The sequence below is a fragment of the Meleagris gallopavo genome, chromosome 10 (assembly GCF_905368555.1).
Source record: "Meleagris gallopavo chromosome 10, MGAL_WU_HG_1.1, whole genome shotgun sequence".
Lineage (NCBI taxonomy): Eukaryota > Metazoa > Chordata > Aves > Galliformes > Phasianidae > Meleagris > Meleagris gallopavo.
This window is the reverse complement of record NC_139413.1, coordinates 29,190,602-29,215,458: the sequence shown is the minus strand read 5'-3', so window position 1 is coordinate 29,215,458 and position 24,857 is coordinate 29,190,602. Positions and strand designations below refer to the sequence as shown.

At 47.2% G+C, this 24,857-nt stretch overlaps 1 protein-coding gene across 10 annotated transcripts; it reads left to right on the top strand.

The window, feature by feature from the left end:
- Positions 1-361: 361 nt before the first annotated feature.
- ERICH3 (glutamate rich 3) lies at positions 362-24,499 on the top strand. 10 transcript variants are annotated; one of them, XM_085231667.1, is made up of 19 exons: positions 362-505; positions 4,901-4,994; positions 5,834-5,959; positions 6,399-6,434; positions 6,941-7,012; positions 8,805-8,933; positions 9,548-9,631; positions 10,068-10,226; positions 10,668-10,886; positions 11,277-11,457; positions 12,353-12,539; positions 14,164-14,462; positions 16,897-17,115; positions 19,264-19,767; positions 19,959-20,060; positions 20,544-20,690; positions 20,816-20,884; positions 21,846-23,361; positions 23,775-24,499. In XM_085231667.1, the coding sequence occupies exons 1-18, from the start codon at positions 486-488 to the stop codon at positions 23,339-23,341; spliced, it is 4,143 nt and encodes a 1,380-aa protein (XP_085087793.1). In that variant the 5' UTR covers positions 362-485; the 3' UTR covers positions 23,342-23,361; positions 23,775-24,499. The 10 variants fall into 10 exon arrangements, with proteins under 10 accessions (XP_085087793.1, XP_085087792.1, XP_085087791.1 ...); XM_085231666.1 differs by having other exon boundaries at positions 21,843-23,361; XM_085231665.1 differs by having other exon boundaries at positions 20,544-20,702.
- The last annotated feature ends 358 nt before the right edge of the window (positions 24,500-24,857 follow it).

The following is a 24,857-nucleotide window of genomic DNA, read 5'->3' as shown; positions in this document are numbered from 1 at the left end:
TACTGAAGAAGTGTTAAGGCGGAAGAGGACCCACGTCGGTGTCCTTATGGCTCTTGCTCAGATCTTAACGCTTTGTTTTAGTGCTCGGTGGACAGCTGGTGGGAGGCCACGCAGATACGGGGGTGTCAAAGAACGCAGGTGTTGTACGAACTCCGGGTCAACGTCTGCCAGCAACAGCCTGAAACGGGCGCTGGGGAGGGCGCATCTCCAGCCTGGGCTTGGAGGGACTGAGCCCCTGCGGAAGGCACAGCGGAAGGGCCGCCTTTCTCGAGCTGCCGAGGCGCGGGAAGCGGCTGCCAGAAACGGGAGTGCGCGCCGTGCGGGCCCGCGCCGTGCCGACCACACGGGGGCGCTGTGGGGGGCGGCGCTGCTCCGCCGTTGGCCCCGCCCAGCAATCCCGTGTCCTGGCAACGGCGTGGGACGCGGGCAGCGGCACCGGGCGGCATCGAGCAGCACCGAGCGCTGCACCCGGAGCCGGCGCGGCCATGAGCGGCCCTCGGCCGGGGTGAGTGGGGCGGCGCGGGGTTGGACGCGGCGAGCGGGGTCCCGGCTCCTAGCCCGGCACGGCGCGAACCGAGGCGGGCTCCGTTCCTCCGCTCTCGCGGCTGCGGAGCTCTGCGCGGCGCCGCCCGTACGGCGGGGTCCGGAGCGTTCGGTACGGCGGAGAACGGAGCGAGGATGCGATAAGGGAGCAGCGCGGGCCGCACGTCGGCACGATCCGCAGCCGTTTGCAGGTCTGGCTGTGTTCCAGGTGCAGCATCTCTTCCGTGAAGAAGCACGCGGAGCTCCAAATGAAACGCCGAACGCCTTATCCCGGAGGGTGTTTCTGCGCTGGTTGCCGCAATGGGCAGTCGTGCACTGCGGGCAGCGTCTGCTGTCGGTTCGGGTGTTGGGAAATGAGTGCGCAATGCTCACAGCGCTCCCAGGGTCGCCGTCTGCACCCGCGGGCGCTCGGTGCGGCGCTGGGGCCGACAGCTACGCGCCCTCCTGCTGCGTGTGAAGCGTCTCTTCTTGCTGCGCTGCGCCCCTCCGGCAGCTCCGCGTCGCAGCTGCCCGCTGGGGGCAGAACCAGAAGTGAGCGCTCGTAGGCCGAGGAGCAGCTCCTGCTGCCCCCCGCTCTGTGCAGCACTGCTGTGCACCAGCTGCGCCGTCGGTGCGCTGTCACCCAGTCTGATCGCTCTTATTTCAGCCCCTGTCTGTTGTCTCTGTTCCTCCCGCTCTGCTCTGGCTCCTCTCCGCCATCTTCTGGGGCTGGAGGTCCCCAAAATAGGAGAAAGACATCGAGGTGCTGGAGAAGGACAGTGAAGCTGGGAAGGGTCTGGAGCACAGCGCTTTGGGGAGCAGCTGAGGAAACTGGGCTCGTTCAGGCTGGAGCAGAGGAGGCTCAGAGGACGCCTCGTGGCTCCCCATGGCTCCTGGCAGGAGGTCAGGGCGAGGTGGGGGTCGGCCTCTGCTCCCAGAGAACAAGGGCAGGATGGGAGGTGTTGGCCTCACGCTGTGCCGGAGGTCCTCCCTCTCGCTGCACTGAGCTATCACCTGAATAAAACTGCACACTTGCAATTTTGTGGCCTTGAAATAAAGCCGTTAATTATTGTTAGAATCCAAAGCACCATCAGAACATCGAGTTATCTGCTGACTTCAGTAAGTTCTGGTTCAGCAGTTGTGCTCTTGAATGGTTTCTCATAATTGGATGAGTAGTAGCTGATGTAAATGAATGCAGCAGCCCAATCTGTGCCTGGCGCTGCAGTTTGAAGGCTTTGTGCCCATAGGGTGGGTTGGTGACTGCTTGGGTGGGCAGCTTCCCTCCTTTGAAGGAGGGCTCCAAAGCATATTAACGACTGTTTACATGGGTTCATAGTGATAGGACAAGGGGGAATGGTTTTAAACTGAGACAGGGGAGGTTTAGGTGGGATATTAGGAGGAAGTTTTTCAGCCAGAGGGTGGTGAGGCACTGGAACAGGTTGCCCAAGGAGGCTGTGGGTGCCCCATCCCTGCAGGCATTCAAGGCCAGGCTGGATGTGGCTCTGGGCAGCCTGGGCTGCTGGTTGGTGACCTGCACACAGCAGGGAGTTGGAACTGGATGAGCGCTGTGGGCCTTTGCAACCCAGGCCGTTCTGTGACCATGGTGATTGCAGATGGTATGACCTGCATCCTAGCGAGGTACAAACCTCCTTGTGTGGAGGCAGAGGATCATTTTATTGGCTTTTCATCACCTTTTTTGAAAGAAAGGAATCCAAACACACCCCAGTTACCTTTGGCATTCCCTTCACATAGCTTAAGCGTGGGGGCACCAAAGCAAGGCGTTCATGCAGGAAGCAGCAGTTTGTGTTCTGGATGTCTGTATGGCTTGCAGATGACAGAACTGTTCTGTGTGATGAGATCGTGCTGTGTAGTGACCGTCAGGCCAGTCCCAGTGAGGATTCACAAAGTCCTTCCAGGACTTAATGCTCTCTGCAAAGCTGACAGCCTGTTTTGGGACTAGGAGGGAAGGCAGGCAGGCTGGGTGCTGAGGCAATCGTCTCCCATACAAAACCTCTCCCTGTACTGTGGAATACTGAACTTGCTGCTTGTGGCTGGCAGCCTGTGCTTCTGCATTACGGATTTGTTCTGTCTGAAAGTTTTTCTGTCTATATCCTCAGCAGAAAGCATGTGCAGTAGTTTATTAAAGTTAGGAATGCATCTCCATCAGAGTGAGAACTGCTGGTTGGACTGGAGTGGCAATGAGCTGCAGCTGTAAGATACAGCACAGGAGCTGTCTATGACTCTGCCAATCAATAACTAAAGCTTTGATGCCACCTTAGATTATTTCTTTGGTAAGCAGCCACTTACTTGCACTGTAAATTATTAACCCTGAACATTTGCTACCTAAGTCCAGTGCAGGAGGCCTACTGAGACTTTGTCCTGCTGTCCTTAACGGCCATCAAAGTCACTGTGCCACACAGCAGTGGCTCTGAACGCAGTGCATGGTGCGACGTAAGCGGATAAAAAACAGGTGCTGTTAATCAAACGACGGTGGCAGTGACAAAGCAATGACACTCCTGTAGGGTATAGGATTCTGAGCAGACAGTGCCTTGATTTAGGGGAGTTGCAATGATCAGTTGTGCGTTCTGTTCTGTTTTGTGCTCTCTGGGTCTGCACAGCTGTGTGCTGCCGAGCGAACCCTCTGGGCTGTTTCAACGGTTGTGCGTTGGACTTTGGCACCTCAGTACATTTTTTAAATGGCAAAATAAATCTCGGTTCTTCTGGCGTCCGTGGCTCTGTTCTGCCAGTTAATCGGAATATTTGTACTTGCCTTAAGAACGCGTTGCTTTCATTAATGGGGAAAAAAGAATTGGCTCCAGTGACAGCAATTTATATCTCTGACTGAGCTGTGGAGGTGCTGCCGAGGCAGTGTCGGTGACGTAGGCCCACGAGGGGCGCAGCCGAGGTGCTGCCAGTCCCCGCTGGCCAGCAGTAGAGCTGCCCTGTGGCACAGCAGGACAGGAGGGGCTGGGGCTGTGCAGTGCATGCTGCTTCTCCCACCGCGGCTCCTCCAGGGCCTCTGGGCACCTCGGATGGCGTCTCTTCTGGTGGGGTCAGCCAGGAGGGGGATCGGGGCTGGCCTCTGCAATGGGAGAGCAGGGCTGTGCTCGCTGAGCGCCAGGCTTTGCTCTGGGTCGGTCCGATGACCTCTGAAGGTCCCTGCCAACTCTTCCCCTCTCTTTGAGGAAGCAGGAAGCTTTTTGTCCGTGGAGTGTTTGCTTTACAAAGTTTTTTGTGGTCAGAGGGGAGCTGCCTTTTCACTGTCACACAGCCTGTGGAACGTTAGAGGGAAGGAACCAAGTGGATTGGGAAGGAGCGGGACTGGGGTTTCTCCTCAGCCTCTGTATGCCGTCTCCAGGTGATGCCACAGGCAAACACTTGGTGACACTGGTGTGACCTGCACTTCTGAATGCAAATGCAAGCGGTGAATGAAGAGAGTAATGCAGAACACCTGCTGCAGCACCGGTGTTTAATCAACATGCACAGGAGGGCACAGCACTGTTTGCATGAAGTTCAGCGTGTTGTTGGTCAGCTGCCTGTGAGGTTGTTGTGAAACCCCAGGTGAATTCCCTGTAAACCCATCATCTCCCTCAGGCTGTTTTTTTGTTGCTCTTTCCTTTCTTGTGTATATTTCTGTGCGTGGTAATGCAGCCTAGCCATGGACATTTATCTTATGTTATTCTCTTGAATTATAAGTACTAGAGGTACAGAGGCATTTAGATTTAAAGCCAAAGAAAACTTGTTGTGTACTTAAAACAGTATTTCATCTGTGTACACAGATAACAGCTCAGTATAAATGCATTATATACATCTGATTGTATAAACTTTATAAACGTAAGTGGATTTAGAATATTAAAAAAATTAAGCCTACTGCCACACTGTTATTTGTCTTGCTTTGCACGGGCTGAAATGAGGGAAGGTTATGCTAAGAACTATTTAAAAGCAGGCAAATTGTGGAGCCTTCCATTTTTGCGTTCAACTCTCCTATATCAGGTTCAGTTTTTAGAAGCTCTGATCTCTGCGTTTCGTGCCACGTACCAGAATAAGGGCGGGGAGCTGACTGCTGCACTCGGAGGAGCAGCTGATGTGGGATTGGTGCTGGGGAGGCCTTCAGACGTGGGCTGTCTGAAACCTGTGCCTCAGTGCTGGCGCCCTGCTGGGCACCGAGCTGCTATGTCCTACAGAAACCTGTTCCTGGTGTGTTCTTCATGGGCACGAGGTGTTACCTCTGCATAACCTAATGGGCTGTCTGACACAATACTGGGCGTGAATCGTGGGGCAGCATTTTGTGCAGCAAAATATTGGGTAATTCTTTGTAACCAGCAAAAAGTGAGTCTGTCACGGGGATTTCATGGCATCCGCGTTGATTTCATTTCAGGTTCCTTGCAACCTACAACAGCCTGACAGACAAACACCTGGCTGGATATTTCAGCAATGCCCGGATAAGGAGACATCTTCAGAGATCAGGACTGGTGAGACTGAAAAGTTTCCTTTTCTGAGAAAGAAAAGAATTACACTCTTAGTTTTAATATTGCAGCCGTCAAAATATTGATGTTCTCTTGTTTACTTCTTAGAGGGATGAGTTGTCCGTGGTAAGAATTTGACCCGTGCCAAACAGTCGCAGCAGTGCTGTGCCAGATTGAAGCCCTGTGTCTGTGCTTTGTCTCGGGCAGGATTGTTTAACGCAGACACTTCCCACTGCACTGTTAGCCGGTGTTGGTCAGCAGGATCCACGGGGCCGTGGTTGGGGCTGTGGCATATAGGGCTGGAAAGAGAAGGACGGGGAGCTGGGTACAGCTGAGCTACGTGCTGAGCCCCGTGTGCCAAAAGGTTGAAAAGTGCTGGTAATGCTGAGGAAATGCTTTGACTCCCCTTGTTTAAATAGTCTCAGAGCTGTTCTTCAAGTGTTCAATGGAAAACTGTAAAATTTGGTAAAGGTAAATGTGCTGAATATTTTTAAAAATCCTTGAGTGGATTTTTGCGCAGAGGCAGATGCAACCATCACACAGTAGGAAGGCAAGTATTTAATTCCCCTCTGCTGAGTTATGGGGGATAGCCCATGAAGAGTAAGGCTGGGCCTCAGCTGTTAGGAACTGTGACTGCTTCTCTACTGCCCTCTTCGTTGGGCTGATTGGGTCCATGGTGGAACTGCAGTCCAGTGCTGGGAAGGTGAGCCCCAGCACCATGGCGGAAACAGAGGTGATAGCTAATGGGTGAGCAAGTGGTGCTCCTGGGAAGCTGCACTCTGTTTAGAAAGGTTTCGTTTTGTCCTCCTCTTCTTTTTAGTTATGTCTTATTTTTTTTATGGCAGATCTCAAGGAGTGGAAGAATAATACCAGAGAAAGAATACCGACTAAATGCTATGAGGAGGGATCACCAGAGATATGTTCAGGAGTGCCTGGCTCAGGCCGTATTTCTGAAGGTCCTTGACATGGAGGTATGCCTTCACTGCTGGTGGGTAAGCTTCTCAGGTGCTTTTTACTGGCACCGGTGGCCGTTAACTCATACCGGGTTGTTTCTGTAGCTGTGCCCTCACACTCCCATGAAAGGCTCTCCTTTGCTTGGAAAAAGGGCAGTTATTGTGCTTGGCATACCTCACGTGAAATCTCCGTTGCCCTTTAGTTCTTATGCCGTGCACTGCCTCAGCCTTGCTGCATTGCCTCACTTACTGCTTTAACACCCCTGTGGTGCTAAATAGGTGCAGAGTGTCTGAGATGGCTCTGTTTAATGTGGGGGATGAGCAGTCCGTGTAGGAGAAAGTACTGTGCTGCTGCTGCAATCCAGGAGCGCTTCCCTTTGGGAGTAACGGATTGTGAGAAGAGCTGGAGCTCTCAGAGTAACTCAGGCCCTCATCTACTCATCTCCTTTTCCTACAGAGACGTAGGCACACGGTGACCACACAACACACACTGGTAAGTGATTTCTCCAAAGAATGAATGGAGATGAACAGAGATGCGTGTAACAGACACAAAGGTTGGAGCTGCAGAAGCATAGAAAAGATAGCTTTATGATACACCTGAATCCTCCTGTTTCTTCTGGTACATGATGACAAAGCTAGTTAAAATTAATAGATTATATGATAATATCTACAGGGCTAGTTTGTCTAATTTTTTTTAAAGTCATAATAATTTAAATATATTTATTTGTCTTATCTGAGTACGAAATTTGAGCACGTTCCTGCTCTGTATCAGGACACAACTGATCCCTGCAGCTTTAAAATGCTCATTTGTTCCCTTACCAGTGTTAAGACAGAGAGGTACCATGCAAATGAACTGAGTCACCAGCAGTTTAATAATAGGGTTCAGCAAGGGTAATGATGAGGGAGAGGGCAAGTGATAAGCAGAACAGAAACGAGTGTTCTTGTGTTGACACCTCATTATGTCTCTTAATGAGATTCCTCTTTCTCTTACATTGATAGCGTCACCATCAGCTGGAAGTAAGAAGGAAACTTGAAAATTCTGTGAGGAAGGAGAGGGTGCAGAAAACCAAGGTAAGACTTGAGTGCTACTGAATGCTGGTGGAACGTGGCAGTTTTGCTGCGTTAGATAACAGCCATAATGAGTCAGGCCAGAGATTTATTGAAACAGGTGTCCTGCCTCTGTTGCTTACGGAACAAGTAAACAGGCAAGCAGAGGATGATCCTCTTCATCTTCTACATCTTCTATTCTGCAATTCAGAAACTTCCATGCTTGTGTATGATTTCTTCTGAGTGTACTTCTGCAGAATTCTTGGTTGTACAACTTAACGAAGAATTGTGTGAAATAGTACCTCTTTGCACTTCTGCACAGTAACTCATTTACCTATTGTCTGATTATTCTATCCAATGCTTCACTGTTTGCAGTATGACAAAGTTAATAACTGCTCCCCTTTTCCAAGGCATGGCTTTGCATGCCTTTCTTATGTTCCTTCTCAGTGTTCCAAGCTGAAGAGCCTCAGTCTATTGAGTCTTTCTCACACGAGGCTTCTCATTACCGTTAACATTTTTTTTAACCTTTTCTAGTTCTACTATTTCTGTTTTGAAATGGCAAACCAGAACTGGATGAATAATTTAAGATAAGTGATGCAGCTCTTCCCTCTTAGTAATCCTAGACACTGTCTGCATTTGATTGCTGCTGAGCACTGAGCTCATGTTATCAGCTGTTGGCCTCTCCACGTGATATTTACCAGAACCAGCGTGTAAGTAATGAAGAAAGGTTTGAGGTCTTCCCTTTGGTGTCATGTAGGTAAAGCTAGATTCTGTGGTTGTGACTGCCAGGCAAGTCCCACAGAAGTCAATAGTTGTTCTTTCCATGAAGTTACCTGGGTGCATGTGGGAATATTTTTTTTCTCACTTTGGCTGAAATATCCTCAACATCTTATTTCTTTATAAGGAACCTGCATACATTGAGAAGAATATATTAGGAAGAAAGTTGTTTCTTTGAGCAGTGGAAAAATGATGTCAAATCTCTTAGGATTAAAGTAATGCATTTGTGAGTAATTTATGAATTGAAAAATACTAGAAAAATACTAATCACTCTGGTAACTGCAAAAACATAATTTACTGGTCGAACTGCTGCTAGAAAAATGGAAGCAGCATAATTCTACTGGGGAAAGAGTGTGATGAAAACATCCTGTTAAGGGAATCTGGATTGGGATAAAACATCCTATTAAGGGATTCTGGATTGGGATAAATTTGGAACATAAATTAAAGCTACTTTCAGTGAGCAATGTAAGGGAAATGCCTGTGGGTAAGTGCTCTGCCGTGGTGCTACACTGGTATGCAAGGACCTGGAAGGAGTTAGCAGAAATTCAATTCTTACCTCAACTGTTCAGTGGAATTGCCTGAGTAACCAATCTGAAAGGAAAGGAATGGCAGATGATAGAGAAAGGGAGAGTGAGAGACATAGCTCTCTATTTCCAGAAGGTGGTCAGCCCAGTGTGGTGCTTTGGAGAAGAAAAGGAAGGGAGGGGCAGTGGGGCAAGCTATAGTGGAAGCACTCAGATTTTAGAAAGAAAGAGACCTTCAACCAAGCCAAGGCTGGGAGAGAAAGAAAGGCTGATGAATTGAATTTGGTTGTAGAGGGCTGCAGAGGAATGCAATAGTGATGGGAACAAATCTTTTCCCTTATTCCCCCCTCTCTCTCCCCTTCTTCTCTTTATTTTCTTTCTTTCCTTAGCAGATCTAAGATCACTGGGCCTAGGCAATACGATTGCCATAACCATCCAGTGAAAGACAGACAGAAGGCGAGCTCAAACATGGCTGTTATTTAGTGCCTCAGAGACATACATTATTCTTCTTTTAGATGGAGCGACCCAGAAGATCAGTGGCAGATGCTAACCCTGTGCACTCCCCACACCCACCACTTGGCTCCAGAAATCGTTATGGACGCCATCCTTTAATGGCTGGAGAACCAGCTGCTCGTTCACAAGTGGTGAGTTTCACCAAGTACTTCATATGCTGTAATGTAAGCACACACAAACCAAAGTGTGCGCATATACCTGTAATTTCTGTGCTTAATCTAGGCCATCGACTGCCCTGATGGTTGCACACAAGGTCCTCATCCTTCATTTGTGGCTGATTTCATGTTACATTAAAGAGAAGTCTAGCGAAGCTGATGTTGCAGGATGTGGCACATTAAAACATGTAAAAATATATTTGCTTTGCGATAAATCTGTTTTAATCTTTCCTTCTCATCTGCCATGTTGCCCAAGGTTAAATAAGTATCAGTACATTAAATATCGTCATCATATGGCTGTAGGCAAGTCTACATATGTTGTAAAGCCCTGTCTTTTAGAAAAGAAGCTGAAAAGGTGGAATAAGACTAATGCTCGTTCCAGAAGGCTGTGCTTTGGAGCTCCGACTCAGAATCCCCCTACTCTGTTAACAGGCAAAGAAGAAATGTTAGTACACTAAGGAAATACAATGATCCCAAAATCTAAGATCAAAGGCCAAATATACACTCCAGTTCTTACTGGTTCTCTGTTTCAATAATGATATTTGGTGCTATTTAGAACTGAATGACCTTCTCCTCCCCATCCCATACAGGGAGCTCCTGGGCCTATAGTTGATTATCGTGGTGGACATCCTTCTGATCAACATGGATCCAGGGGGTCAGCCTTTTTAAAGGCAGTAAGTGAATTTTTAATATGTTTTCTTACATGTCAACATTTTACTTGATATTCTGGATGAAAGAAAAAATGTCAGAGAAATGCTGAGAATTGAACAAAGATGACATGCTTTTATTGTGCGTTTTCTCAGCATTCATGTGTTCAAGTCACCAAAGCAGAGCACATTGCTGCAGTTCCTGTGAGTTCACTGCGTTTGTTTCAAGGCTGTACTATGAATGAACAGGAACAGATTTTGGACTCTTAATTAGAGATTCCTAAAGGGGTCTGGCTCTACAAGACCGAGAGGTACTAGAAAATTAAATTTCCTGAAGGTATCTGAGCATCACTCTTAGATGCTGATTATCTTCATTGGCATTGTATCTTTCTCCTGTATGGTGCTGTTCTGTATGGAAACTATACCCTGAGATATTCTAGCTGTTTTCTTTTTCCTCTTCTAGATTTCTTCCCATCGACCAAATACAGCTCCAGGAAATATGCAATATCCACTTCGACTTCAGCCGCTCCACAGCTGCGCTGCAGCAGGGACTGTTCCAAGGAGTTCAGGCTCTAAACAAAAGTGCTGCACCCTTGAAAATTATCAGCAATTTGCTAGTGGGGTGAGACCATATTTCATTTGGAAAATAATACGTTTTAGGCACAGCATTATAGTACTGCCTAGTACTGTAGTTCCAGAACTGTGTGCTTACTGCTGATGACGTGCCTGCGAAACAGTTAGCAACAGCCTTTACTCAAACTCTCCTTTCTAACCCCCCAATAGTCAGGTTGTGCAGAGTTCTTTGCTTGTGCTCAGGACATGTATCTGTGTGTGACGTTTTCAAGCAACTGACCTTGGTTTCTCCATTTGTGCCTGTTGCTTTTCAAATGGAAAGAGAAGGCGTTTGGCACAGAAATGTTCTCACAGAACTTCTTAACTTGATGCTTGAAATTCTAAAAGTATGTGTGTTACTAAATGTAAAAAAGAGCAGGTTCGTTCAGTGTGCTCAGTAGCTATTTTTGCATGGCCTATTTAACAGTTACTTTTTTTGTTGTTGTTGTAGAGGGAGAGAAGTGGGTTAAGACTTATGAACTCAATGGAATATGCATCTGGGAAATCCCCATACCGACTCCCTGTCATTAACAACTATCTGATACCAGTGCCTCCTCCTACCCTGCAAAAAGGAGACAGGAGTGTAAAGGCAGTGAGAAATGGGACGTTCAGAAGGAGACGATTTCGTCCCACCACTGCACCAAATGGCTTAGAGCAACTTGTAACCAAGGTAGCTCACTTCAGTCTACTTTTGTGTTTATGTGCAAGTATATTACCTTCCTAGCTGACATACTCAGAGCTTAAGCAAAATTTAGGAGTGTATGAAAGTTTCATATTTTACATTGGATCTTCAGCCAGCTTTGGCTCCTGGAAGTAAAGCCGTGGGAATACAGGATTGGATCATTAAATTTGGTTCCTTCAATCTCAGACAATTCAATGCAAAGGATTTTCAGTCCAAAATCTTTTACTGCCTTTCTGCAATAGAACTGTAAAACACTTTTCATCTTGAGCAGCTCAAGGCCTGCCTTAAAACACTGAAAGTCTCAAATGCAGGTGATCTTTGTGTTCACCTTTGTTATGGTTGAAAACTGAGTACGTTTTTGTGTATTTTCTGCTGTAGAATTCTGGAGAACTCCCTAAGCCCTCACTGCGCAGCAATGCATTTGTTACCATGATCTTTCTGGGAAAAAGTGTGCATTTATCTCACGATGATTCTGATTATAGAGATGAAATCAAAGTCTATCAGCAGCATTGTGGAGGAGAAAACCTTTGTGTCTACAAAGGCAGGCTGTTGGAAGGAGGTAAGGATAAAGATAGGAAGAGTTCATTTTGATACTGGCAACATCTTCTTTTTGGCCAAAACACTGATGTGATATTAAAGTGATTTCAGCCTTCACTGGGGTTATGGATGCACAGCAGTGCCCATAGATTTGTCCCAAAGATGTTTGTTGCAGCTTCGTCCCAGCCATACAAAAGGTGTCCTTTGTGTGTGCTTTCGTGGCTCTGAGCCACATTCACACCTCTTGGGGAACCTGACAGAGCAGTGTGACTTCCTCCCTGCTGAGGTGTGCTCAGTTTGCTTTGAAAGGATGCTATGAGCTGTGGCTAAAGGCAGTACAGCCCAATCTCTGCTGGCACGGAACTGAGCAGCAGCGTCAGTGCCCTTAACGTTTAGATGCCTAGCAGTACCCTTACTGAGAGGACTGCAATGACTCCAGAAATGATATCTTTCAGCTGCTTAGTGTCGCTTATCAGTAAGACCATGTTACTATAGGCCTGGAGCCACTAATATTGCTGCAGTACTGACCTAGAACCTGCACTCTGCAAGGTGCTACACTGTGATGAACATGTGTATTGCACTCAGGAGCTCAATGTACTGCTGCCTGTAGCACGTGAACACTTTGGGATCCTAAGCTTTCTTTTTTTTTTGAGATGAGAGGCTCTATTCTTGCTGGACTAGTATTAGCTTGTTACGTACGTGTCCATCTTCATAGTTCTGAGTTGGAAAGAGATAAGACTGCTGTGTTCAGAGGAGGGTAGGGTTTTACCAATTAATTTATAAAGCTGGGAATGAAAGAACTTGACGAGGAACAGCTGGTTGCTCTGGCAACGATGCAGATGGAGCCCAACAAATGCAGTGGGCTGACAGTAAAGCACAAACTTATTCTTTGTCCTCTCTCCTTTCCATGGTTTCAGAGACCTTTCAGTTCGTCTCCAAGAGGCACCGTGGTTTCCCATTCAGTCTCACCTTTTTTCTCAATGGGATGCAAGTGGACAGGTTGAGCTCTTGCTGTGAGTACAGACATCAGAAGCGTTCCAGGCTTGGAGGCAGACATGGATACTTTGGATTTCTCAGTGTGGAGGGAGCATCTCCTTGCTATAGGTGCGGAGACAAATATTCTTTATTCATAAAGTGTTACAAGCTCAGCTTTTAGAGTGTTGTTTCCTTGTTATTAATCTTTCTGGTGTACCGCAGCTCTGTAGAGCCTGGTTGGTTTCTGAACACCTGTAGGAAAATGCATAACTGAGCTTTTACCCTTCAAAGGCCTATAGTCAAGGATTTTGTAGTGGAAATGCTAAGTCATGGCCTGAAACGATAATTGAGCACCTGGTGGGAAGGCAGGGCCAACCCAGGGGAGCTCAGGTGCGTGTAATGCAATGTAATGCAATGTAATGCAATGCACCTGAGTGACTGGAAGGGCTGGAGCCAGGATCCACCCCTTCCCAGACCTCATTTCAGGGTTGGCAGTGGAGGTGAGGGTATCTTGCTGGAGATCCCTGCCTACCTGAGGCCTTCCAACGGTAAGCAGCTTTTTCTTTTGTTTCTGTATCCATGGCTGCTTTTGAGCTTGTTCTCATTTGCTGCAGCCTAGGATTGTGCTGCCCTGCTATTATTGCTGTATTTTCTATCATGTCATAGTAGTAGAGTTGTCATCCAAATCTGCTGATTTTCTGCTGCCTCTTCAAATGCACTGTGAAGTATTCATGGCAGTGGGTAATGTTTGCATCATAGCACTCATCTATCAGCTTGTCAGGGAGCCATCAGTGATTCACCAGGAGGAGTAGTGGTGGTGCAGTGTAAGTGTGCTACCTGTGTGTTTCTGATGGAATCTGTAGGGAAGAATCTAGTGCTGTTTAGTAAACTGGAGTCTTCAGGATTTTCTTTGTGATAGTGGAAAAAATGTATATTTCATTTTTAAACAACGCTGCCTCTAAGGTGGGATTCTGCTGAAATACTACTGGCTGCTGAATATAACAGTATTGAATATGAGTTTTGATGATTTTCATGAGTCTCCTAACCATAAAATAGAGAGTCTGCCATTCTGCTTTAAGCAAGAAGAGCAGTCTCAACGTGTCGCTCCAAGTGCTTTTGTTTTCTAGCAGTTTGAGTTTCTGTTAGACAGGAAAAACAGAACAGATATTTAAGATAATCTAGATTCAGTCTCCTTCACCCACAATTATTTCACTTTGCAGACAAATTAAAAAGTGTCATCGCTGTAGAAGCCAGGTTATCATGTTATTTGGTGTTAAAGCAGAATCTGGATCCAACACACCTGTAACTTGGAGCTTCTCTCCCCTTCTCAGTAATTGTATCTGTGCAGGTCATGCTTGGTGCAACTTGAATTAATCAAGAATGGCCAGGGTTGAAAAGGACCTCGAAGATCATTTAATTTCAACATCCCTACTGTGGGTAGGGTTGCCAACACTAGACTAACGTTCACTTCTGATAATTTTAATCTGTTTATAATTCAATTGTAGGGATAGCCTTACTTTCCTTAAAGGAAGATCTGCATCTTGTCTGTGGAGCATGTGAGGATTTGAGAGCGTTTCTCAGAGTTGTCCATATCCTTGTCTGAGAGGTGAAGTGGGAGCAGATGTGTACCTGATTTCACATCTAGTAATGAACTAAATAGGTCACTGTCTGCTCTTTTTCCACTGTGCATTGACAGAATGTCACACTTCCCAATACTCCTTGTGTTGTTTTGTTGTTGTTTTTTTTTTTGTAGATGCATTATTGCGATGGGTCTGGACAAAAAGCCATCCCCTCCCAAGAGGGAGATGGAGGAGGACTGTGAGGGAAAACAAGTGGGTTCCTGGAAAGATGGAGTTCACAGTGAGCCAAGTGGTAGCAGCGCTGATCAGAAATCAAGCAAAGAATCGGTGCTAGTCGTCTTACCAAGTCACAAAGCAGATGTGGAAACCGTGGAGGACATAATGGAGACTGGACTGGATTACGAAAGAGAAGAAGGGACAAAACTACCCAATTGTGAGACTGAAGATAGTCAGGAAGATACTGGTAAAAATGGTACAGTATTCCAAAACACAAGTGTGAGATGAAAACTAGAAGAGGCTAATTACAGAGAAGGTATAGGATTGTGGGCCCCCAGCTTCACCTGAAGAGCATACCTCACGTGTGAGGAATGTGCTGAGGACGGGTCAGTGGACAGTAACCGTGTCTGGGCAATAAACTAAGCAGGGATCCTTCCATCCAAGTAATTGAATGAGAGGCTTTTGCAAGAGTCAAGGAGGCAAGTTGGGCAAGTCAGCAAGGCTGAAACAAGAGCCTGAGGTGGGTGGGAAAAGAGCAGGAGGGTGAGGCACAGCGAAAGGACGGCAGCAGAGACAGAATGGCAGCAGGTGGAGAAGAGCAGGAAGAAGAAATGAGGCTGTGTGTGACCAGGGATCCAGTGGGTCTGAGACAGGACAGTGTGAGATGAATGCAGAGAAGGTGACTGCTGGGGTGGGAGATGGAGGACTGCCTGCCTCCTGATCCTACATGGTGGGGAGGGAGGTGGGAGGGATGTGCAGCAGCAAAATGTCAGCAAGATTGAGAACCTGGTGAGATACTTTGGTCTGCTCTCCCGTCTGTTGCCAGTGGCAGTGAGATGCTTTGTTCACCTAAAGCTCTTTCCAGACTCTTCTCCACCACGCTTCCCCAGGGCAGTGGGCACGTACCCTCGATGTTGGAGCTCAGGGAGTCTTTGGGCAGTGCTCCCAGGTGTAGGGTTTGCATTCTGCGTGGTGCTGTGTGGAGGCAGGAATTGGGCTTGATGATTTTTGTGGGTCCCTGCCAGCTTGGTTGCTCTATGATTCTGTACCTGCCCCAGCTCACTTCCTGGCTGTCTCTGATACTGGGACGGTTGTCCTTTCCCGAGTGCTTCCACCAGCAGAGGTGGCTGCCTGATTGTGCCCCTTCTGTTCGAGTCCCACCTGCTTTCTGTTGAACGGAATTTAAAAGAAAAGAGCAGAGAGCATCTGCTCCTGCTGTAATTTTCCTTAAGGGCCGTTTCATATGTCAGGAAAAGATAACATCTGCAATATGAAAGTGACTTCATACTGAGAACAAACCAGTGCCACCTACACAGTCTGCTTTGCCTTTGGTTGGCATGCACCGGTGGTGTACGCAGCTGCCTCGAAAGGAAGAGGCAGAGAGCTCCACCTGTTCTTTCACTACACCTCAATATAAAGCCTTTTTTGGAGTATGTCTTACTTGGAGAGAGGCTTTCATTCCTACTTCCTATTCCTTTTTTGCTTTCATAATTTTGCACAGCATCCTCGTTATTCCCAGTGGATGTTTTTGTGGTTAATCAGGCTGTTTCCTTTTGTTAGGCACCTTCCGAGATACCAAAGGCCTGACTTCCAGCAGTGCTGTTGGAATCTCAGTCAATTTTTCAATACAGAAAATAAATCTACTTCTTCCCTTAATCCTCTTTGTCTGGGTAATTGTTTATTTGCTTTTGCATCAGATGTTCTTCACCTCTGTCTTTGGTATCCTGTCACTTCAGGACTTCAGAAGTACTGGTGAAAAGAGTGAGCAGTTATAGTGAAAGGTGAGAAATGATGGCCTGAGGGGCAGCTGGTGTGTCAGCAGTGGCTGCTCTTCTTCACAGTGCAGACGTGTTGCCTCTGCTGTGCTGTGAGCTGGTGCTAGCAGTGAACCTGCTGAATTGTCAGTGGTAATTTGTGTGCATTCCAGCGCCTGGGATTTTAAGTAGTGCAGCCTTGTCTGGAAAGGAAAGTGTGCTTTAATGTATATGCATAAAGAGAATTCTTGCCTATAGATCTGAACGAAGTTATCTGTCATACGCTACAAGTTGTTGGGCCAGCAGCCTGGGATGAAGGCCAGACCCTGTTGATATAAAAATGGCAATTCTGCTGTGAGCACCAATATTTTCACCTGGGAACTGAATGAGCATGTTAGAGAAGTGTGAAAATAGAATGTTCTTCTGCAGCACCCTTTAGCTGGGTTTAATTAATTCACTTTGTAAGTCACTTCTTTGTTAATTAGCCATGTCAATCCCCGTTTATCTTATTTCCCAATTACTGTGTATCACCTTTCTTTGCTTTTCTCTGCTACTTCTATGTTTTTTTCCCATTGCAACAAGATTTTCTCCTATAATAAGAGACTGTCTTGCGTTTTATTTCTGAGTTTGCCTAACTCTTCTAGTCTTCTCAGTGGCTAATGTTTTTTTTTAATTTGTTTTTAATGTATTAATTATACTTGTTACATCATTCTGTAGCTTTATTGCATTTTTACTACTCTACCTATGAAGAACTCGATGCTTTTCTATGATACTGTACTCTTGCAATTCCTGTCTATGGTCTTAGATTCTCTCACGTCTTCTAAAAGAAGCACAAAGGGAAAAGAAAATTAATGCAGTTACCTCTATCTGCTGAAAAAGAACTTCAGGAGTTGTGAATTCCATCTGCTGTTTCATAGTGTGGCTCTTTTATTTTAGAGTATAATGAAAATTTTGAAGCAGATGAAGTTAATGAAGAAGGACAGACCGGTGATCAAAGGAATGGAATGTCAAAGTCATCCCCAGATGATGAAAAACATAATTTAGACTATGAAAAGGAGAGTAAAGACACATCGCAGAAGGCACTGCAGGCCTCTGACAGTGAGAAAGATGAGAGTGATGGACGTTCTGACAGTGCCTCAGAGAATGGCAAACAAGGTCAGCTTTTTATGTAATGAGGCTCACAGACATTGACCTGTGCTTGTCTTACATCTTGTGTGCGTTCAGTAACGTATACTGAATCTGTGTGGAAAGATTATGTAACTGAGTTGGTACTGATGGGTGGAAGATGGCTATCTTGTCTGTTCTTATTGATTCTACCAGCTACCACTGAACTGCAGCCAGATCTGTGGGGCACTGTAAGTGTGTGCCAGCTCACAGCAGACATTGCTGAAATGTTTAGTTGGGGAAGTGGAGGTGGTGCCAGTCAGCAGATAAGCCCTAAATGTTGTGGGCAGACAAACACGTAATGATCGCAGGCATCCGTGGAGCCATGACCATTACACCTTCTGAAAACGTGCACTTCTTATCTTACAAGTCGCCTGGACACCTGAAATAACGCCTTTTAGATTTTAGAACTACTGCCTTCAATGACTGAATAATTGGAACCTCAGCTTTACGCTCTGCTAGATCACTGCCACTATCCTGCTTTGGAGAGGAAAACAGCATCACCTCAGCTCTCTGTGCTGCAGGCAGAGCTTAGGCTGTGTTTGAGGGTTATAGAATCACAGCATGGTTGGGGTGGCAGGACTCTCACGGCCCCCCAGCCCTGCCATGGGCTGGGTGCTGTCACCAGCTCAGGCTGCCCAGGGCCCATCCATGGCCTCGAGCACCTCCAGAGCTCTCTGGTTCCAGTCTGGCAGTGACTAAGAGTGAGTCAGTATGATGTGCTGTGGTTCTTGATCCAAACGTAGACACAGAAGCGTGCAGTGAGGTGTTCTAGGCATTATTATTACTAATTCAGAAAGACTAAGTTATCCCAGAATATATACTTAGTGTATATATATCTACGTTAGCAAACATTATTTTATATTATATAAAATATAAAAATATATAATATATAAAATGTTATATTTTATTTATGTATTTTTAGCATACATATATAAATAGCATTTTCTATTATTCAGTTTTTTGAATCAGCCTCTGTAAAGTCTGAGGTTTTACCTGTTGGCCTTCAGGCTTTTCTGGCTGCGCATCTTCACAGAGGAGAAAAACTCTCTGGCAGTTTCTCATTTATTAGACAAACAGTGCAAGAATTCCATTCACCACGTGGTGAATGAGCAAAAGTGAACTTTCTCTTCCTTGTGGCACGGCAGTTTATTTCTCTCAATTTCTCCTCTACGGCTTGGTGTGATCCTGAGCTGGTTTATGTGCCTCTAGCTTATCATAGTGTGCTAAGACTTCTCCATTTACTGCTTTTTTAAAATATTAATTCATTTATATTCCTTTCATTTGCCAGTCCTAATGTGCAAGCTATTTTCTCAAGTTAAATGTAAATGTCACTTTTGTGTTTTTGAGATGAAATAAAAATGACACAGATGCTCGTGGAAGATGTTGCAGGTTGGAGAAAAATCCAGTCTTTTTGTATGAAATGTAATACCCAACATAAACTCAGATCACATGCTTAAAAGTGTAAGAAAGGGATAAGAATATGGTGCTGCTTCCCCAGTGGATTTTCCTACCCCTGTAAATAACTGGTCTCTTTTGCTTAGCGAGCCTAAGAGGCTTTTTCTTCTTTGAGTTTGACTAATTGCTTCTTGAATCTGTGTGAACTTCGGACACTGGCAATGCCCAATAGAGCAACAAGCTCTACTGTACAGCTAAGTGTTAATGGGTAATTAGCACTGTTTATTTTCCTGAACACTTACATTTATGAATTTCACATGGTGTTCCATGTGTGTGTGGGGATGCAGTGATCCTCATTTCCAGCTCTACTTGAGTGCTGTATGTGACTGCACTGAGGGACCGTTGCAATTGTTGAAACCTTTTATCAAACTGCACTCGAGAAACTTCTCTAAAATCTTTTTAAATTGTACTTACAGGGGTTTTTGGAAGTGTATTTTTGTGTGATTGATGTTGCTACCTATGTTCATTTCCATTATCAGAAAAAGAACAATGTAGAATGGCTTTGATTTTAACACTAATACATTTGGACAATGCTCTTCTATTATTGTTATTGGAATTTTGTCTCTGTATCCTCAGATGGCTTAATTCAGAGGTTCACATCAGACACTCATCTGTCATCACTCATGTGAATGCAAATGGTTTTTAGTTACAAATACTAAATTTGTGTTTTGCTATTTCTAGACAGGAGCTCTGCATGCTCTCTGTCATCCACCAGCACTCAGTACAGCAGTGAAGATGAGTCTGATACTGGAAAGAAGGAGGAAAATGTTAAAGGCAAAGAGGAGTGTGATATCGAAGAAGCATCTGATAACACAGCATGTGCACAGTATGGAAATGAGAATGGGGAAAATAAACTGCTCAGAACAGAGGAGAGTCAGAAAGCTTTTTCTTTGGAAGAGGAAGAAATGGATGAAGCAGAAACGACAAAAACAGAAGCTCTGACATCAAGGGAAAATACTGAAGCTTTTCATGAAAACATACTGGAGATACAGCATCAAAGTCCTGATGTTACTGGGGAAATGAAACAGGCTGGGTCAGTAGAAAGTAACATAAGGGGAGAGGAGGAGAAGAAAGCAAACAACAGAAGGGACAGTGGGGAGAAAAATGGTTCAGTGCCTCTGGAAAAAAATATGATGGAAGTGGAGGATAGAAATGAAGAGTCTCCTCAGAGTGATGAAGGAGGTGGTGAGTACAGTCCCCATGCAGAACTGTGTTGTGATCAGTGCATGCAAGTGTTGCTGTCTTTGCCTGTATGCTATGCTCAAGCACTGTCATAGTCAGCATGGAGAATCAGTTGCTGGACTATTTTCCAGCTGCTACAACACTCTGTATTTGTGTGATAAATAACCAGAATGTACCCATGTATCCCTTCACAGCTTCCTTGCCTCTCTTTGGGCACCCTCCGGGGCCTTTATGTCTCCCTTGCAGTGAAGGGCTGACTGTGAAGCATCACAGCCACTGCAAGTGTAGAGCAGAAGGTAACTTCCCAACCTACCTGTAGATAAGTAGAGGGCTTCAGTCACGTGTCTTAGTTTGAGGAAGTGAGGAATCATCAGAAATGTAGTTGGGAGCTTAAAATAGAGAAATGCATTTTTTAAAGAAAAACAGTTATGGAACAATTACAATTTTGTGTCCGTTAGTCAGTGTTGTTGCTTGTTTTGAATCCCTCCATCCTCACAGAAGTGTCCCGCAGGTCTGTGAGTGTGCTGTGGAAGATGGCTGATTAAAGTCTCAGTAGGTGCTCCTGCATGAATTTCTCACCCTGCTCTCAACCCCTCCCTTTTTTCTAATGGTTGTTTCTGTTTGATCTTAATCTACTTCAAAAAAGAAAATCCTTGCTGGTGGCAATTGCTCTGCAGTAACACCACAGACCTCCAGTCAGGCTGCAAGAACTGGAGGACTTTGTCCTTCCTGCTTTCTGATGGTTTCTCTTCCTTGCTTTTTCTGTGATTTTGTGCTAGTTTCTGAAGATGATAGATCAGCACAGGAGGAGATAACAGAGGCAATGGGAAATGACCGTCATGTGAATTTTGACCACGAATGTAGTGATTCTCGTGTGGATGAGGAAGTAGAGAATGCAACGAGTGCAGAGTGCGATCCCAGTGAAGGTGAGGCTGCAGGTCAGGGACATGGATTGAATCTTATTAATCTGAAGTCTTTCTATAGAAGTATTGGCCTTTCCACTTTGCTTTCTGGGCTTTCAAGTCCTCCTTTGTGCTCTTTTCTTTTTCAGCTTGTGTGACCAGCCAGCTCCAGCAGCCACATGGAACTGATGTGCTCTCAGCAGTTACAGTGACCCTGGGTAAGGAATCCAGGCTGTGTAAACACTGCCTGAAAACAGCTGAGGGGGGACAGGGATCATTAGTGAGTTTCCATTCCTTCCTAGTGGTATGGGTGCAGGTGGCATGGGGCTGCTTACGTGGGTTGTGAACAACAGAGTAGGAATGAGACCGAATTCCAGACCTGACCTCGTGAGACCAAGATGGGGCTCAGTGGTGTGTGCAGTTGCCCGAGCAGAAAGCAGTAATTGTGGAGTGCAGCAGTAGTGCAGGGAAGTGAAGTGAGTCTGCCAGGGAGAGATGATGTGGGACAAGACAGCCTTTTCCTGGTTTGAGGAAGGGTGGCACAGGAGAGGCAGTGCTTCTTGCTCCCTTCAGCGGCACAAAACATTCAGTTTTCTAAAGAACCAGAGCATGGTGTTTGTGCAAAGCATGGCTGTGACACAGCTGGGTGTATCCGCTCAGGGATGGGTCCTGGAACCACTGAAATGAGGGAGCACTGCGTTAGATTCCCAGGGATGGATGAAGGCCCTTGGTTATCCCCAGTGTAGTTATGGAGTCCACGGGAAGCAGTTACCCATTGTACACAAGCACCTGAGTATTTTCCTTTGTATTTATGCATATTTTACATGACCAATTTATTGCCTGTTTGTGAATTTCTGAATGTTACTGTCATGCTTGTAGGTATGTTGTGTAAATCCCTGCAGGCAACGAGTGGAGAGAGTGCAGGAAGGGCAGAACAGGCAGAGCAGGACGTCATGCATCAGTGTTTCTGCTTATGTTAATTGTGCCCCGTGCCTGCATGGCAGCACCAGCGGCCTGCTCACAGTGCAGGTGCGGGAGGAGAAGCAGCATCTCGGCCTCCTTGGCACTGTGCTGATGCCTTCTCATTGCTTGTTAGAAATCATGTCTTTGAGAGTAAACCTGTAAAACAGCCTCACCATTAACAGCTCCCAGTGAAACAAACGCTCTGTCTTTCAGCAGCAGCTGGTGGAGCTGTCCTGGCAGACAGAACAGGAGCATCCGGCACACGGTCAGAAGCTGTGGAAGTGGCACACGTGGCGCAAGACGAGGGGGAGGATGAAGGCTGTGCTGCTGAGCGAGGGCATGCTGGCACTGACTGTGCTGGGCACACAGCAGCACGGGCAGGAGAACTGCAGCCTGAGGGAGAGGAAGCAGCCGTAGCCCCTGAGAGGCATCCGCTTGTGGATGAGTTGGCACCTGCCAGGAGGGCAATGGCAGAAGACGATGCTGAGGAGAGGGAACCAGGGAAGGGGACAGAGCCAAGTGCAGAGGTTGAGGATCAGGATGCTCCCACAGGTGCAGGGGAGAATATGGGGCCATGGAGGGACCCAGCAGGTGAGGGGGAGGAGCAGGTGGGTATAGGGGCACCCCTGGCTGTGGAAGGGGCCAGAGGGGTGACTGGAGGAGAGAGGGCTCTGGATGGGGCTTCTGAGGAGCAGAGGGTGGGAGGAGCAGCAGCACCTGTTTTGGGGGAGATGATGCCTGAGGGACAGGGGGCTGCAGGGGATGCAGTCCTAGCAGAAGGCATTCCTGAGGTGGGTGATCTTGCAGCAGTGTGGACCACAGAAAAAATTGCTTCTGAAGGGCAGAAGATTGTGGAGGAAGCTGGGGCTCTCCTTGGAACATCAGGGGATACAGAATTTTGCACAGGAAAGGAAGAGATCCTAAAGCCAAATGAGTTTTCTCAGCTGAAAGTCTCAGAAGAAGAGCAGGTGGAAATGGATGCCCTTGGGACAGTGACATTTGAGCCTGACAGCCCACCAGAGGAGGAAGGCAGCTCTCAACCAAGAGCAGGGGACATGGAGGAGCCCAAGGACTCAGGCAGGGACCCTGCATTACACACGGCACCTGAGCGAGAAGTTGGGGACGGTGCTGGAAGGGACTCTGCCAGAAGAGGGTCAACTCCATTGGAGCAGACAGCAACAGCAGCAGATGAGGAGGGCTCAGCAGTAGTGCTTTTGATTGGAAGCCTGTCTTTGGGCAGTGCTGCAAAGACAGACAGAGCAATGGAAGAAAAATGTGATGGGGTGGTGATGGGAGTGTCTGGAGAGAGAGCCAGAGTTGAGTCAGGCGATGAAGAGGTAAGGGGGGAAGCAGTAGGGCCACAAGAGCAGGTGGCCGTGGGGCAGGGACTGCTGGAGTGTGGTACAGGTGGGGAGCAGGCAGTGCTGGGAGAGGGGAGGCTTCCAGACCAGGGTGTGATGGGGTGTGAGGTCCTGGAGGCATCGCAGGGAACCCAGGACAGAGGCTGCCTGGGGCTGTGGGGGCAGCAGCCTGCAGTGCCTGCATCGGGGGCAGCACAGGAGGATACAGTGCCAGCAGGAGTGCAGATTGAAGGGGAGCTGCCAGAGCTGGGCCTTGGAGGAAGTATCCAGAGGAAAGAGGTGGAGGCTGTGTTGGAAGGAACTGCGGGCTGCTCTGGTGCACAGGAACAGAGGACTGGGAGTCCTGAATGAGGGAGCATGGCCACAATGAGGTGAGTGCTGCCTGGGCCTGCTGGTACCTTCCTCTTGGGGCTGGTGGGAGCAGAACATCATGCTGTGTTGCTGCCCTGTTTGTTGTACTCCCCTTAAGTACCTGCCACTGGTAGCTGGGGCGTGGGGATGAGAGATGTTCTGCATAGCAGCTTCTGCATGCTGGTGCCCAGGGCACGCTCCGCCCAGTGCTGCTGGGGCTCACACGTGCCTGTCCCCTCACACTCTGGCAGCTCTGTTCTGCCCCTGCACTGCTGCAGAGCAGAGCCAACCCTGTGAGCCCTGTGCTGTGGGTCGGCATGCAAACTGCTTCCCAGATCACTTGGCAGCTAATGGGAGGAAATGTCAGACAGCAGTGTATTCGTTCATCAGTGTAGGGCTTTTTCAGTAAAGCCAACCATCATCTTGTTGCTAGGATGTAAACCTGGACGCCATACCCCAGGACAAGGAAGAAACTATCCTGAGCCTTTTCTTCAATCCCTCAGTGCTCCTTCCCACAGCGTTCACACCAACCACTGATTTGTGCCTATATGTTCTATATTCTCCACCTTGGCCGTCAGTCACATACCACAGCAGCTCTGCAGTGTGAAGTCCATAACCACCAGCACTGTCCTGCAGTTGCCACACTTGGATTCTCCAAAGCACGGAGCAGTATTGCACTGAGTGTCCCCTCTGCCTGCCCCCTGTGCTACTGCGGGCCTATGGATGTGTGGTTGAGAGTAGAGGTGCTTGGCTTTATCTCCTCTCTGTGTGTTTGTCTGTCTGTTATTTGGCTTTTTAAACGATAAGCGCCTCACTGTGAGGTGGGGCTGTGACCTCACTGGTGTGTGCACACATGCAGAAATGTTTCCAGTGCTCATGCAATGAGCTGGGATTCAGTGGCTGGGATTTGCAGTGATTTGTGTGCACAGTGACACAAAGAGAGCACGATGGCTTCTTTGCTGCCTGCAGCCCACCTTGGGGCACACCCCTGGCCCCCAGATCCTTTTGCTGTGCAAGGGCTCCAGCAGGACCTGCCAGGTGTGGGTACCAGCTGTGTGCTGGTGGGAGGTATGGCTCACTTGCTGGGACGCTGGTTTGTTTTGCTGTAGATCAACTATTCCTGGTATGTATGTCCTCAATATAACAACCTGAAATATCGCTGTGGTTGCAGGCACTGCTGTTCTTAAAAGTAAGATAAGAAACCTCAGTGTCTTGTTCTGTATGACTATTTCAGCACGTTTCTTTGACTTCTCAGGGAATGGCACAAATGAATTCCATTCCTGCAAATGACTTTTAGGATATGTTATGACAGGATAAGGGGCAACCGGTGCAAACTGGACCATAGGAGGGTCCACGTAAATGTGAGAAAAAAACTTCTTCACAGTGAGAGTAACAGAACCCTGGAATAGGCTGCCCAGAGAGCTTGTGGGGTCTCCTTCCCTGGAGACATTCAAAACTTGCCTGGGTGCATTCCTGTGTGACCTAATCTAGCTGGGATTAGTTGAGGGATTGGACT

Bases quoted from the DNA above. Each gene is read 5' to 3' on its own strand.
- ERICH3 (XM_085231664.1), top strand. From the start codon at position 486: ATGAGCGGCCCTCGGCCGGG. The intron at 6,435-6,940 runs GTAAGTGATTTC...TTACATTGATAG, and splicing joins TGACCACACAACACACACTG to CGTCACCATCAGCTGGAAGT. The intron at 8,934-9,547 runs GTGAGTTTCACC...CATCCCATACAG, and splicing joins CAGCTGCTCGTTCACAAGTG to GGAGCTCCTGGGCCTATAGT.